This window comes from Sus scrofa, chromosome 6 (assembly GCF_000003025.6).
Source record: "Sus scrofa isolate TJ Tabasco breed Duroc chromosome 6, Sscrofa11.1, whole genome shotgun sequence".
Lineage (NCBI taxonomy): Eukaryota > Metazoa > Chordata > Mammalia > Artiodactyla > Suidae > Sus > Sus scrofa.
The window spans coordinates 18,977,838-18,992,552 of record NC_010448.4 but is presented as its reverse complement, the minus strand read 5'-3'; the positions used below and the strand labels follow the sequence as shown (position 1 = coordinate 18,992,552).

Sequence of the window (14,715 nt, the reverse complement as noted above, 5' to 3'; positions counted from 1 at the left end):
TTTCCCGGACTAAGGGCTGAATCAGAGCTGCAGCTGCCGGCCTACATCACAGCCAAGGCAATGCAGGATCTGAGCTACATCTGTGATCTACACCACAGCTCGGGGCAATGCTAAATCCTTAACCCACTGAGAAAGGTTAGGGATCGAACCTGCATCCTCATGGATGCTAGCCGGGTTCGTTTCTGCTGAGCCATGATGGGAACTCCCACAGAGTCCTTTTTTAAAATTAATATTTCAAAAGACAGATAAAGCAAGAATTACACAATGTTGATAATTATTGGTGGGAACTGGGGAGTTCATTATACCATTCTCCCTACCTTTCGGTATGATTGAAAAACTTTCTTACCAAAACGATAAATCAAAATTTTTATGTTTACTTAAGATGCCACAATCATCTCTCCATAGTGAAGCTTAAAGCTGTACCTATAACATGGTTTCCTTGAGTTCTCTCTCTCTCTCTTATTTATTTATTTATTTATTTTTTTGGCCATACCTGTGGCATATGAAGTTCCCAGGGCAGGGATCCAACCTGTGCCACAACAGCAACCCAAGCTGCTGTAGTGACAATGCCTGATCCTTAACCCGCTGCGCCACAACAACGCCTCCACTGAGTTCTCATCTCTGGAGGCAACTCAGTTTACTGAACTAATGTCACTAATATTGTTAAACATTTATTTTCATTTTTCCCTTTATAACCAATACTGTGGTCAAAGTATTTGCACAATGACGGTGATTTCTTCACGATAAGCTCCTAGAAGTGAACAGAGTGTCATCTGGAGGCCCTAGGGGCCTTTACTCAATCATTCAATGAACCAAGGTCCCCTCATTCACCTCTTGGGTGAATCGGGTCTCCCCTTCCTCCTTTGAGGGGTGTTTACAGCAGGGACCACGCTACTCAGTTGAGAGCCCCCACGGGTGGGGACTGTGTTGACATTAATTAGCATCTGTCCTCAGCTCCCCAGACTGAACACGGAGACTTACAGAAGTAAGGCTGGGCTCTGTCTTAGGTGGGGTTCCCTTAGGAGCAGAGTCACTTGGTCACTGTGTACATGATATACCAAAGGCCTGATCTCAGGAGAAACCAGTAAGGGACCAGGGGAAGCAGAACAGGGCAGGTCCTCGCCCAGATCCCACGGGGAGCTCTGGAGCGGGACTAGCAGCAAAAGTTTGCCCCACCTCAGGCAAGAGGGCTGGAGGGGTATACCTCTGCCTCTGTCATTGGCCGCTCCTGGTTAGGGGGATGAGGAGGGGTGTGACCTGCCAGGCATCACTGGTTCTTATCAGCCCAGGGCACTTCTGCAGGTGGAGTACAAGCTGTGAGCGACCAGTACCCACAGGAGCTGGGAACAGGTGCTCCAGCTATGAAGGGGGTCTGGATGGGGCACTAGCAGCATCTCCTACAAGCCCCAAAGGCCTGGGGCCAGAAAGAATTCCCAGGACCTAGAGAAAGCCATGGGAAAGCCTGGGGGGCTCTGGACTGGAGGGGGAGAGGGTGGTGGTGGTCCCCTGGGAGTTCCCACCTGATGTGTAGCTCTGCCAGGGTCCGGCAGGTTCTCACTGCACTCAGCACACGTTGCATCCCAGCCACAGAAAGCCCATTGTCGCTGAGGCTGTGGAGAAGAGGAGGGAGGAAGCCATCAGTAGGCGCTTGGAGTCCTCAGCCCCCTCTTCCTGGCTCAGCAGCTGGCTGCTATCAGCCTTGGAATGTCTTGGGTCCTTAACCATGGGGTCTCAAAGGATTCTGGCCTGTGTAGACACACCAAGAGTCACAGAACCTATCCTACATAGAAAACAAAGTTCTCCAGCTGGAGCAATACGAACTGACTCACTGCTTTTGCCTCTCTGATTCTCGGTTTTCTGGTCTGAAAAATAACCACCTTTCGAATCCCATTCTACCAATGGGGAAACTGAGGCCAAGAGACACTGAGTTACTTTCCTAGGGTCGCAAAACTACCGAATGACAGACACAGGATTTAAATCCAAAGCCAAGGCTCCAGACCACTGCTAATTCCACCTCAGCACTCTCTCTCCCACCCAAATTCGTACTTGACGCTAAGACCCCAACACACCTCGCCCAAATACCACCCCTACCCCATACCATGCAATAACACAGCAACTCAAGAGTCTACTATCCTTTCTTTTCATCCCACCACCCCAACAACCCAGCCCTTCACCTCAAAACCATATCCCTGTCCTAACAAACCACTTCTTCTTTCAATATGCCAATTCATTACCCCAGCATGCAGCCACCCCACATCCAATGCAACACTGCACCCCACCCCACCCTGGGGGCTATTGTCAGGACAAACTGGAACACAAGCTATTGATGCACAGGGAACACATTCTACATGAGCAAGGGGATTTAATACTAAGCAGCTCATGCCAGAGGCAAAGGCAGGGCATGGTTGGACCACTCCAACTATGCTGGAATTGGGAGAAAGCAGGGGTGGTCGGTGGAGCAGCACTATTTCTGGTGACCATGGGCACAGGGACCAGGGGTAGCAGGGACAAGATGGGGCTCTTCTGGGCCCTCCCTGGTTCTCAGCAATGGGTGAGCAACTCACTCCAGCTTCCTGGCGATGTGCAGCTGGGGCGCAGCCTCTGCCACCAGTTGACAGCCTTCATCTTCCAGCTGGTTCCCTGAGAGGCTGAAACAGAGGGGTCTGATGTCATGCGTTGCTGGGGTGGGGCCCCCCAACCCTCAGCATTCATACAGTCCCTCAGTGACTTTAGCCAAAGCATCACTCCAATAAAAGAGCCTTAATTACAACAACCACTGATTGCCTAGCACTGACCTAGGTGCTTTTACAATTATTGGCTGTTTAATCCTCATAACCCACCCTATGAGGTGCTCTAAGATTATCCTCCTTTTATTTGTTTATTTATTTATTTTTGCTTTTTAGGGCCACATCTGTGGCATATGGAAGTTCCCAGGCTAGGGGTAGAATCAGAGCTGCAGCTGCCGGCCTACAGCACAGCCACAGCAACACAGGATCCGAGCCTCATCTGTGACCGACACCACAGCTCATGGCAACACCGATCCTTAACCCACTGAGCGAGGCCAGGGATCAAAGCCGCATCCTCATGGATACTAGTCGTTACCACTGAGCCACAGTGGGAACTCCCACAATTCCCGCCAATTCTCTCTCTCTCTCTTTTTTTTTTTTTTGTCTTTTTGTTTTATCTAGGCCTGTACCTGTACCCGTGGCATATGGAGATTTCCAGGCTAGGGGTCGAATTGGAGCTGCAGCTGCTGGCCTACGCCACAGCCACAGCAACTCAGAATCCGAGCCATGTCTGTGACCTACACCACAGCTCATGGCAACACTGGATCCTCAACCCACTGAGAGAGGCTAGGAATTGAACCCTCAAGCTCATGGTTCCTAGTCGGATTCGTTTCCAATGCGCCATGACTGGAACTTCTCCCCCCAGTTCTTAACGAAATGGCACGCCCCTCCCCATGCCATCCACCCAAAGCTGAGGCCCTTCCCGTGCTGCTCTGCCAGCCCCTTCTGTCTCCTGTCCCAGCGCTTCCCATGATACTCACTCCACTTCATCCAGCTGTGGACCCTTCCGGAGCTGGGCGAGGAGCAGCTTCACATCATAGACACTGAGCTGACACTTCTGGAGCCTGGGGTGGGAGTGAGAGCAGAGGGATTCAAGGTCAGAAGCTACACGATGCCTCCTCTAGCTCTGAGTGTGGTGGCCAGGGTCTGGGGCAGCCTGGAGGCCAGCAGATCTGGGTCTCATCTTGACCTGTTTCTTAGTAGCTGGGTAACCTTGGAGAAGGCAATGAACCCATTTGAGACCCGGTTTCCTCCTCTGAGACTCGGATTCCTACAGCGTGCCTGCTTTGCAGCATTTTCAAGACAATCCCAATGAGGTAATGGATGTAAACTCCCACAGTGCCCGGCACACAGCAAGGGCCCATTGCATTACAGCTGGTACTGTTGTTTTGACAAATGATCCTCGCTCAGGCCAGGATGGGTTATCCATGTCCTTTCCCTGTGTTTCCCTTCATCCTCCCTGCCCCTGTGAGGCTCCTCTGGGAAGGGGCTCTCCCCACATGCCCTCTCTTTGCCCTCAAGGCAATGGATCCCACCGAGGTACCTGAGCTCCAGGCTTCTCCTCTGAGCCTCTTTCCTCTGGCTGGCATTTTCCTGTAGGTCTGGGTCTCTGGCAAGAACAAATCCAACATTGGCCTGGTTTCAGGAATCCGGGGCCTGATGGACCAAACCTCTTCCCTTGGTTTCTAGGGGCTGAAGACCCTGTGGCATGACCCACAGTAAATGAGTAACACAGATGGCTGCTTCAAAGTACTGAAGGTGCTTTTCAGAAAAGCAGCAGGAAGAAAAGGTTTGAAGTCAGCTGGGACCTTTATTCAAATTCTGGCTCTGCTACATATAGTTGTGTGGCCTTGGGCAAGTCACTTTACCCATGTGAGCCTCCAGTTTCTCTTTTCTTTCTTTCTTTCTTGGCTGCACCTGTCGCTAGGGGTCAAATCAGAGCTGCAGCTGCTGGCCTATGTTTGATCCCCTATGGCGGGGGATCGAACCTGCATCCTCATAGATACTTGCCAGATAACTGCTGAGCCTCAACAGGAACTCCCCATTTTCTCTCTCTCTCTCTTTTTAGGGCCTCACTTGTGACATATGGAAGTTCCCAGGCTAGGGGTCGAATCAGAGCTGCCGCTGCCGGCCTATGGCACAGCCAAGGCAATGCAGGATCTGAACCGCATCTGTGATCTATACCACGGCTCAAGGCAACGCCGGATCCTTAACCCACTGAGCGAGGCCAGGAATAGAAGCTGCCTCCTCATGGATCCTAGTTGGATTCTTAACCCACTGAGCCACAGTGGGAACTCGCTGCCTTTTCCCTTTTTTGACTGGAAGAGTTTCCCCTGCAGAGTAATGCCAATACTACCATATCATCAGGCCCTCCCTAAGGGCCTGATTCAGTCTGGGACTTCTGGGGATGGTCCCTCCTCACAGGGGCTGAATGCGGTCCAGAAGGTAAGTCCTTGGCCAACTCTCAGAAGTTAAGTCATTTCTCAGAGCAGCAGCAGCAGGAAGAATCTCCACATTCCAGCTCTTTCTAAGTTCTTTCGGCTCCTTTTTGCCACCACTGCCTGAGCCCAGATGGCTTTTCGGTGTGAGCCCAAACCCACCCCCTTCTTACCTTTGTAGCTCTGTGGTCATCTCTGTAGGTGGGGAGAGAAGGAAGACGAGGTCTGTCTCCCTGCAGGGTCAGACAGCAAGTGTGAAACCAGTACAGCACCCCCTGCGCCTGCACCCCTGCTACCCAAAACATCCGGAGAAGGCTGACGTCATAATTGACAGAGAAATAGAACTGGCAAAAGTGCTCAAAATCAGACATGTACAACTGCGACTATGTCATTGCTTGATGAATCCTGAGCATTTGAAAAAGTCAGGGAAACAGTTTTTATCTTTAAATTTATTATTTTTCTTTTTATGGCCTGTACCTATGGCATAGGGAAGTTCCCAAGCTAGGGGTTGAACCAGAGCTACAGCTGCCAGCCTATGGCACAGCCACAGCCACGCCAGATCTGAGCTACATCTGTGACCTGTACTGCAGCTTGGAACAATGCCAGATCTTTAACCCACTGAGCAAGGCCAGGGATTGAACCCACATCCTAATGGACACAATGTCGGGTTCTTAATTCTCTGAGCCACAAAGGGAACTCCAAGGGAAACAATTTCTATAAGATAATAAAAAATTGGTAATGCTGAAAGTGTTTATAGGAGCCGCAGTGTTTTAGGATTAAGAGGCGGGCCACTTAACCGACCCTGTGATCCAAACCGGCAATGTTAGTTCAGCACCACGGAGAGCGACTCGTGACCAGGGATTCGTTGGTAGATTGTTGGTTTCGTTTCCCGCATCCATCTATCTATTCATTTATCTTTCCATTCGTTCCAGGCCTGAGCTAGGCTCTGGAGACACTGATGTAAGTAAAACAGACTCATGCATGCACACGTAGGTCTTACAAACTAGTGGCCTCCTCCTTGTCCCATCCCCCACTTACCCCTTCCCTTTTCTCAAGACTCTGAGAACCAAGATCCCATGCTTTCTGCTCACCTGACCTGCAGCTTCCTAATGGTAGGGTACGTGACTGCCACCTTTGTCAAGGAGAGGAGAGTTGACACGGAGACACTGTTGCGGCTCAGGCTGCATGATTGTGGCAAAGGCGTCAGGAGGGGATCCCCCATCCCACCTGACCCAGACTCTCTTCTGTCCAAGGGAGAGGGGGGTGACTCAATCAGGGGTGGTGGAAAGACTGCTTACTCAAGCATCCGGAGCTGCGGCAGGTGGGGAAGTATTTCCACGATGTTCAGGACCTCCCCGTCCTTGAGCTGGTTGTCCTGAAAGCTGCAGGGAGACCAATGTCCAGTCCCTCAGCCCTGAGGTTGAGAGACTAGGCAGCCCCAGTTGGCAGGTGATAGGTATGGCCATCCTTATGCAGGAGACACAAGATAGAGGCCCACAGACAGTTTATGGTATCTGGGAGGCCCAGGTAGGTCCAGGTAAGAAGAAAGGCCCTCGATGGCTCACTTCTGTCCTTGTTCAGTTCCTCTGGGAGCATTTCTATCTAGTGGCCCAAGGGATCCAGATGATGGACTGTGGAGGGCTCAGCAGGTGGGATGAGAAAACCCAGCACTCTATTCTCTGGGCTCTGTCTGGGATGTGCCTGATGCCTGAGTTTATCAGGGCCCCTTGGCTCCCAGGTGATGGGCAGACCGGGATGCAGGAGAAGCTGCTTCCAGCCTCATCTCTGTACCAATTCACCCAAAGCCCTAGGTCAAGCACTCTCCTTTCTGGCCTCACATTCTCCACCTGTCAAATGGGATCCAAACCAGCCCTGCATGGGTTCCTAGCTAAAGGGACAAAGGAGCTGAAGAGTGTAGGGGTGCTCTGAATGTGATCACTTGCTCAGGACAAAGGTTTGGAAACAGTGAACTTGTTGACATTGACTTTTCCTTCTTAATTATTGAAAGTAACCCTAATCTTTTCTGGTATCATCTGTGAACAAAGACACCCAGCAGAAGGGTGAGCTCTAGTCCAGCTAATGCCCCACTCAACAAGCATTGTGCCCTAGTGATGGGATACCTCTGCCTGGATGGAGGGGTGTCTTCTCTAAACCTCATAAAGATTCCATTTAGGGTAGCAGCAGTCCTGCCAGGGAGCTGCTGAGGAGGATCCCTGGCCCTGCCCTCAGGCCGCTCATCACAGACACAGGGCGGAGTATACAGCTGTATCTGTGTTTACCTGGGTGTGTGGATCTAAGTGTGCATGCGTGTGCTGCACATGTACATGGGGGCATATACCTAAGTGAGCAGGTGGGTACAAGTGTGTGCATGTGTGAGCACCAATGTGAAAGTAAGTGTGTGTCTCCACCCACCTGGCACCCGCCAACACAGGGTCACAGAAAGAGGGGAGGGATTCTCAAGACTCAGGCTCCTTCAAGATGTCCCAAAATATTAGCACTTCTCTGGGGTCTCTGGGAGCCTTGCATTTGGATTTAGTCCCAACCGTCAGACTGATGCCCCTTCTCTCTGGGTCTCATTGAAAACATACTGTCCAGACCCTAATGGAATATACAGGACACAGTGCAGGCCCACGAGGGGCCCTGAGACCTGGGCAGTGAAGCCTCCCCTCAGCCCATAAGCCCTCCTTGGAGATTACTCACCTGACCTCTTCCAGCTGTGGACAGAGGGGCAAAGCCCGCACCAGGTGGCTGATGCCTCGGGCAGTGATCCTACTTCCTGACAACCTACAGGATAAGCAAAGACGGTGGGAGGAATGGGGATGGGAAAGGGAGTAAACCAGAGATCTGCCTTCATCTTTGCAGGGATGAGGGGAAGGAGGAGCGTTCTGGCATCCCCAGCTGAAGATCCACCTTGGTTCCAAGCCTTGGCTCACCCCAGCTTCTTCAGGCTCCCCATTGTTGGCAAACTCCTGGAGAGGGCTTCAGCAAAGGCATCCCCACACTTCCTGCTCTTAAAGCTGCCGAAGGAAAAGTCAGAGTGGCAGAAGATCAATAGAGGGCAGGGCTTAGAGGTTGTCATCCATCCCCTCCTCCAACAAATGGAATTTAATACAGTAACGGCAATCGTAGTAGTAGATAGTTGTAATTGCTGCAGTGGTAACAAATAGCCATTATGGTAGACACTGCTAATTGTCCACTAAAACCTGTTCTCTACTGTAGCTATAACAGGGAACACAGTGATAGCCAGAGGCAATGTTTGCCTGCCTGCTGTGCAGCTCCATATGACCGTATGACTACGTTCTCATCACTGGAATGCAAGGGGGAAAGAATGTGCTCTATTTCCAGGACCGAGCTTTAACGCGTTGGACACGTCTAATTCATGTTCTCTCTTGCCCTTCCCTCAAGCCAGAGCACAGATATATCTGTGACCCAGCTTTGACCATAGAGATGAAGATGCCAAGGAGAAGATGGAACGACAGTGGAAGGGCCCTGGGTCCCTGCGTGATCATGTGGAGCTGAGCCAGTCTGCTGACTTGGACCACTTTCATCTGAGTCTTCCACGAAAGTAAAAGATAAGTCTACCTTATTTACTCTACTGCATTTGGGGATCTGAGCCACGTGGGATCTGAGCCACATCTGCGACCTACACCACAGCTCACAGCAACACCAGATCCCTGACCCACCGAGCACGGCCAGAGATTGAACCCCCATCCTCATGGATACTTGTGCGATTCGTTTCTGCTGAGCCACAGGAGGAGCTCCCAGGGGTGGAGGATTCTTTGTGACTGAAGCCTAACCTTTTCTCTAGCTACGACACACACTGAGCCTTTACTGTGTACCGGTACTGTGTATTGTGTACTGTGCTAAGAGCTATTTTTCATGTACGATTTCACCTCATTCTCACAACAACCCTATGAAGTAGGTATTATTACTGATTTATTTTAGGGATGAAGATACAGACAGAGAAGTTAAATAACCTATCCAAACCAAACAGGCTCTAGCAGCCCAGCTGCTATTCCAATCCATGACTGGGAGAAAGAGAGGGAAAGAGTGAGTCCAGACTCCCTGACAAGAGGTGATCTAACTGGACTTGAGGGTTCCTGGTGCGGCGGGGAGCTTCCTCACCATGTCACAGGTTAAGAGGCGACAGGTAGGGGCCTATCTGTTCTGATAACTGAGGTTCTTACTGCCTCCCTCACAGGGGTCTGCCAGACTGACTGGCTTCCACTCGCCCCAAAGTCCATTCTCTCCCAGGGATGACCCCAGCGCCTCCCCTGTGCCTTTCCATCCTGACTCTCACCTGAGATTCTCCACCTGCTCGCAGCCTGCCAGGGCTTCAGGACAGTGTGGCTCCAAGGGGCAGCCCTCAAAATCCAGGTGGATGGGGGCATCCCTGTGCCCGAGGATGCTGGTCAGGGCAGCCAGGTCGGCATAGGTCAGCAGAAAGTTGCGGAAGGAGAGGTGATGGGGGAGGCTCTGGGCCACGAGGCTGGCCAGCTCCGGCTTCTGTGTCTCAGCCACGCAGTGACATAGCTCTATCAGCTTTGGCCCCGTCAGCTTGCGAGTGGCCAACTTCTCCAGGGCTTGCATGACTGCCGCCTGCCTGGCACGCACCCACACCTCCTCCTGCTGTGCCAGGGGTGTGAGGAAGGGGTGGCAGGCGCAGGAGGCCAGGCCGGCCAGAAAGGTGGGAAGGTGGTGGTCTAAGAGGCCCAGCCTAGCTTTGGTCCGCAGCACCCAGCGAGAATTGAGGGTGACATGTTGGGCAAGTGTGTCTCTGTCCACCTTGGGGCTGGCCATCAGGTGCAGGGCAGCCAAAAACTGCTGCAGGCTGAGGTGGGTGAAGACGTAGCCTGTCTCCTGGTGCCCGGGTTCCGTGTACACACAGAAGGAGGTGAGCAGGCCGAGGGCCGCCGCGAAGGCCATCGTGGGTGGAGGGATGTCTCCTGCAGTGAAGACAACCTTCCCCGTCTCCAGGCCCCACAGGGCCACCTCCCCGAGGCCCATCAGGGACTCGGCAGGCAGGAACCCTTGGGGGCTGAGGGAAAGCACCATCTGCACGTAGCTCTGGGTCACGGTGGGCAGGAGGGCTGCAGACTGGCCTGGAGAGCGGCCTGGGAGCAGATGGTGGAGGCAGAGGCAGGCGACCTGGCACAGCGCGGGCACCACACACATGCTCCAGAGATGCCTGCTGGCCCGCAGCTCCGCGAGGGCCGCCTCCTGGACTGGCTGGTCGCTGAAGAAGCGGCTCACGTACTCCTCCACCCGTGGTCCGTCAAAGCCCCACATGCTGACCGTGACCACCTCTGTGGGCAGGCAGGCGGGCAGCTTCCCTGGACGGGAGGTGGTCATGACCCAGCAGCCGGGCAGGAGGGTCCCATGGCAGAGGCGGGAGAAGAGGGTGAGGGCTGACGCCGAGGCCTCAGGATCTGCAGCCTCCTTGCTGGAGCCGGGGTGGAGGACCTCGTCCAGCCCATCAAAGATGAGCAGGATTTTATTAGCATTCTCCTCCAGGTACTGGAAGACCGCCTCCGGGCCCGCCTCGGGCCTCAGGTACAGATCAAAAAGGAGCTGCGGCAGTGTCAGGAAGTTTGTGATCAGGTTGAGCTGGCGGAATTCGAAAAGGAACAGGGCCTGGAAGCGCTCCAGCTGACCGTCGGCCCACTCTTGGCAGAGCCGGTGGGCCAGCGTGGTCTTGCCCATGCCCGCCTTCCCCAGAAGCACCGTGACTCTTGGGCCCTTGTTGGCTTTGGCACTGAAGAGGTCCCGAATGCTCACATCTGTGCCATCTTCTGCCTTGGGGCCCCCCGCAACAGTCCCCTCCTGAGTGTCGAAGGGCACAGAGGCTCGGTTCCATTGCAAGATGGGCGGGATGTAGGTTCGGTGGCAGGCGACCGTCTGTCCTGGCCCAGGGCTCCTGCTGTCGTAACGCTGCTGGGCAAACGTTCTCAGCAGCTGCAGGTACCTCTTGGCCAGTTCTGCAGGGGGCAAGGAAATGACATGAGGGCAGGAGGCCTCCCTGCCCCTGGCTCCCCTCACCCCAGTATCAGGTTGTCGGGAGCCTGCCACCTCAGCTGTGTGGGTATAGGGAGGGATGGCAAGAACACGCAGGAGCTCTTGTGCCATCCAGATTTCTAGATTTTTTTTTTTTTTTTTTTTGCTTTTTAGTGCCACACCCATGGCATAAGGAGGTTCCCAGGCTAGGGGTCATATGAAAGCTACAGCTGCTGGCCTACGCCACAGCTACAGCAATACAGGATCCGAGCCGTGTCTGCGACCTACCACACAGCTCATGGCAATGCTGGATCCTTACCCCACGGAGCAAGGCCAGGAATCGAACCTGCAACCTCATGGCTCCTAGTCGGATTTGTTCCCGCTGCACCATGATGGGAACTCCAAATTTCTAGAATTAATTGGTTCTAAAGGAGTATAGGATCTGGCAGCATTTACACAGGGCAGTGTGAATGGGGAACTGTTGCTCACGGGCTCTGTTTTGCAAAAGGTTTTCACCAAGATGGGGGAGGGGGAAGGGGGCATTTCCTTCCTAATATCTTAGTGCAACAAGCTTTTACTGTGACAGCTGAGTAACCTGCACACCCCCGCCCCCAATATTTCAGTTGGGCAATGCCCAGGAGTGAGCACGAGCATCCTGTGGGCCCAGGTGCTGACCACTCAGAACTGAGAAAGCTAATGAAGACTCAGTATCTCCAGTGCCAGGTGTTGACTTTCTAACTGCTGGGTCATTTGGAAGACCTCGGGTGGCCCAGGGAAAGCCCAGGGGCGCAGCTGGGGGATAATGAAGACCCTCGCTGGGGTGGCCTGAGGTGGCATCCTATTTTATACAGATGTGAATCCTCTGACCAGCTGAGAATCCTCTGGCTACGCCCAATGGGGTTGGGTTTCCCAGCTGGTGGGAGAACTGGGAGAATGAGAGAAGATTCTGTCTCCTCATCACTCCCTGGCCTGTTCCATCCTCAGCAGCCCCCATGTCTCTCCAGGGCCTCCCAGGGCTTCTGTCCAGCCCTAAACTGGCCAATGAGAGCATAGCTCTGCAGTCTTGCTGGTCACATCCCTGGAGTTCCCTCAACCCTGAGGACAAGGGAGTGTCCCTGGAAGAACCTGGATGATGAAGCTGGGACCTGTTGGGATGCTGTGAGCTCCTTCAGCTGAGCCATCTCTGGAGAAGCCTCTCTGTGGTCTATTGGGAGGGGCTTCCTTGCCAGACCCAGCTCTCCCCTCTGCCCACCTAGGAGGACCTCACTCCCTCCCCCACTGGAAAGCTGGAAGAGAAAAGTCGCAGGGCCCCGGGAGGCCTATCAGCAGGGGACAGAGTCCAGGATCTGTGTCTTCACCCCAAGGTCATCCAATCCAATGTTCCGGTCCCTCCCCGCCTTGGTACCCACCTCGCTGCTGCTTCCTGCACTGCTTTGGGCGAGGGGAGGACCCACAGCTCTGATGTGGCCGCTTGAGGCCTGGAGAGAAAGAAGGAAAGAATTCGGGGGTTGAGGGTTTGGGATCAGGGGGTACCCAGCACCTTCAGGGAGCTCCACTCTATAGACAGGCAGCAGACAGACAAGTATAACCACACTCGGGGACTGAGTGAGGGTGGGCAGCCGGCAAAGGCTGCCTCCACCTCAGCTTCTGTTGGCAGTGGGTCCCAGGCCCAAGTGAGAGGCCTGGAGGCTCTGGGCCCGGGCATCTCCCAGCCCAGAATACAGGCAGTGGTCCCACAGCCGACAGCCTCAAGCACTAAGTGGCTTGGAAAGGACCCAGCTCTGTCAAGGCCACTGCGGGCTGGAAGAGTGGAGCTTCCGCCAGGCTCGGCCAGGCCGGTGCCCTGTCTCCTGGACAGTGTGTTTGTCATTCTCATTTCACATCTCCCACGTGTCCTCCCTTCTCTTACTGGTTTCCTGAGTTCTTGTCTGGTTGCATGGATGTTCAAGAGGCACTTTAATACCTTCCTGAAGAGGCTGGGAAAGGAAGGAAGGGAGAGGAGAACAAGAAGGAAGGGGAGACAGGAAAGAGGGGAAGAAGAAAGCAAAAGAAAGGACCGTAGAAGAATTTTAAGAAGTGAAACAGACACTCCCACAGCCAAGCACTAGTGACCAGTCAGAACATCCCCTGGAACAGGTTTCTTGCCCTGCCAGGTGTTAAAACTTTCAGTTGCTGGTTTACAGGGAAACCCACAGGCCCCAAAGAGGGGCTGGAATCAGTGTGAGGCTATTTCCATATTTTAGCAAGTCTCCTATAATAAGGGACTCATTGGCTAAATATCAACCAGAGCTGGTCACAGCCATGTGACAATTAGGCCAGCTGAGGGATCAGGGACAGAGGGACCAGGCATCAGGTCAAAGAGTTCCGATTCATTGGGGAGCTAGGAGCACGGGATGGATGTTTTCTGCTAAAGCCTGTCGGTATTACTGGCATGCACAGCTGTCGGTACTAAGTCGATACTTCCATAGAAATAAAGGTTCTGAACCTACAGAGGACAGCATACTCAACAGTGAAAGACTGAACGTTTTCTTCGAAGATCAAGAAGGCGGCAAGGATGCCTGCATTCACCACTTCTATTCAACACAGCCCTGGCAGTTCTAGCCAGAGCAAGTAGACAAGAAAAAGAAATAAAAGGCATCCAAATTGGAAAAGAGAAGTAAAATTATCTCTGTTTGCAGATGATGATCTCATACATAGAAAACCCTAAAGATGCCACCAAAAATGCTGTTAGAACTAATAAAGGAATTCAGCAAAGTAGGAGGATAAAAAGTCAATGAACAGGAGTTCTCTTGTGGCACAGTGAGTTAAGGAGCCAACATTGTCACTGCACCAGCTTGGGACACCGCTATGGCAGTTATGGATCCCTGGCCCGAGGACTACCATATGTGGAGGGTGCAGCCAAAAAAAAAAAGAAAAAAAAGAAAAAGAAAAAAAAGTCAACAACACATAAAATCAGTTGCACTTCTATACATGAACAATAAAGAATCTGAAAAGGAAATTACAGAAAAAATCCATTCACAATAGCATCAAAATGAATAAAATACTTAGGAATTAACTTAACCAAGGAGGGGAAAGATTTGTACAATGTAACTACAAAATGTTGCTGAAAGAAATTAAAGAAGACATAAATAAATGGACACACATCTGATACCATGGATTGGAAGACTTGCTACGGTTAAAATGTCAGTATTACCCAAAGTTATCTACAGATTCATTGCAATATCTATCACAACCCTAAAGATGGTTTTTGCAAAATAGAAAAGCACATCCTAAAATTCATATGGCATCTCAAGGGACCTTGAATAGCCAAAACAATCTGGAAAAAGGACAAAATTGAAAGACTCACATTTCCTGATTGCAAAACTCACTACTACAATGTTACAGTAATCAAAACAGTGTGGTGTGGGCACAAAGACAGACATAGAGACCCATGGAATAGAATAGAGAGCCTGCAAATAAACCCTCACATATATGGTCAAATGATTTTTTTGACAAGGGTGCCAGGACCATTTCATGGGGAAAGGACAATCTTTTCAACAAATGGTGCTGAGAAAACTGGATATCCACATGCAAAGGAATCCAGCTGGACCCTTACCTGACTCCATATGCAAAAACTACCTCAAAATGGATCAGGGACCTAAATGTAAGACCTAAAACAATAAACCTCTTAGAAGCAAACAAGGATGAAGGCTCACAACACTGGATTTGGCAATGAC

At 52.1% G+C, this 14,715-nt stretch overlaps 1 protein-coding gene across 5 annotated transcripts in view; it reads right to left on the bottom strand.

Annotated features, from left to right (window-relative positions):
• Positions 1–14,715, bottom strand: part of NLRC5 (NLR family CARD domain containing 5) — a 103,110-nt gene that overhangs the window by 43,736 nt on the left and 44,659 nt on the right. For all 5 annotated transcript variants that reach the window (XM_021093211.1, XM_021093210.1, XM_021093212.1 and 2 more), the window contains 11 exon segments: positions 12,409–12,477; positions 9,306–10,983; positions 7,939–8,022; positions 7,706–7,789; positions 6,304–6,387; positions 6,097–6,186; positions 5,179–5,238; positions 4,111–4,176; positions 3,548–3,631; positions 2,565–2,648; positions 1,521–1,610 (listed from right to left, as the gene is read on the bottom strand). In XM_021093211.1, the coding sequence (XP_020948870.1) occupies positions 1,521–1,610; positions 2,565–2,648; positions 3,548–3,631; positions 4,111–4,176; positions 5,179–5,238; positions 6,097–6,186; positions 6,304–6,387; positions 7,706–7,789; positions 7,939–8,022; positions 9,306–10,983; positions 12,409–12,477 (2,473 nt within the window).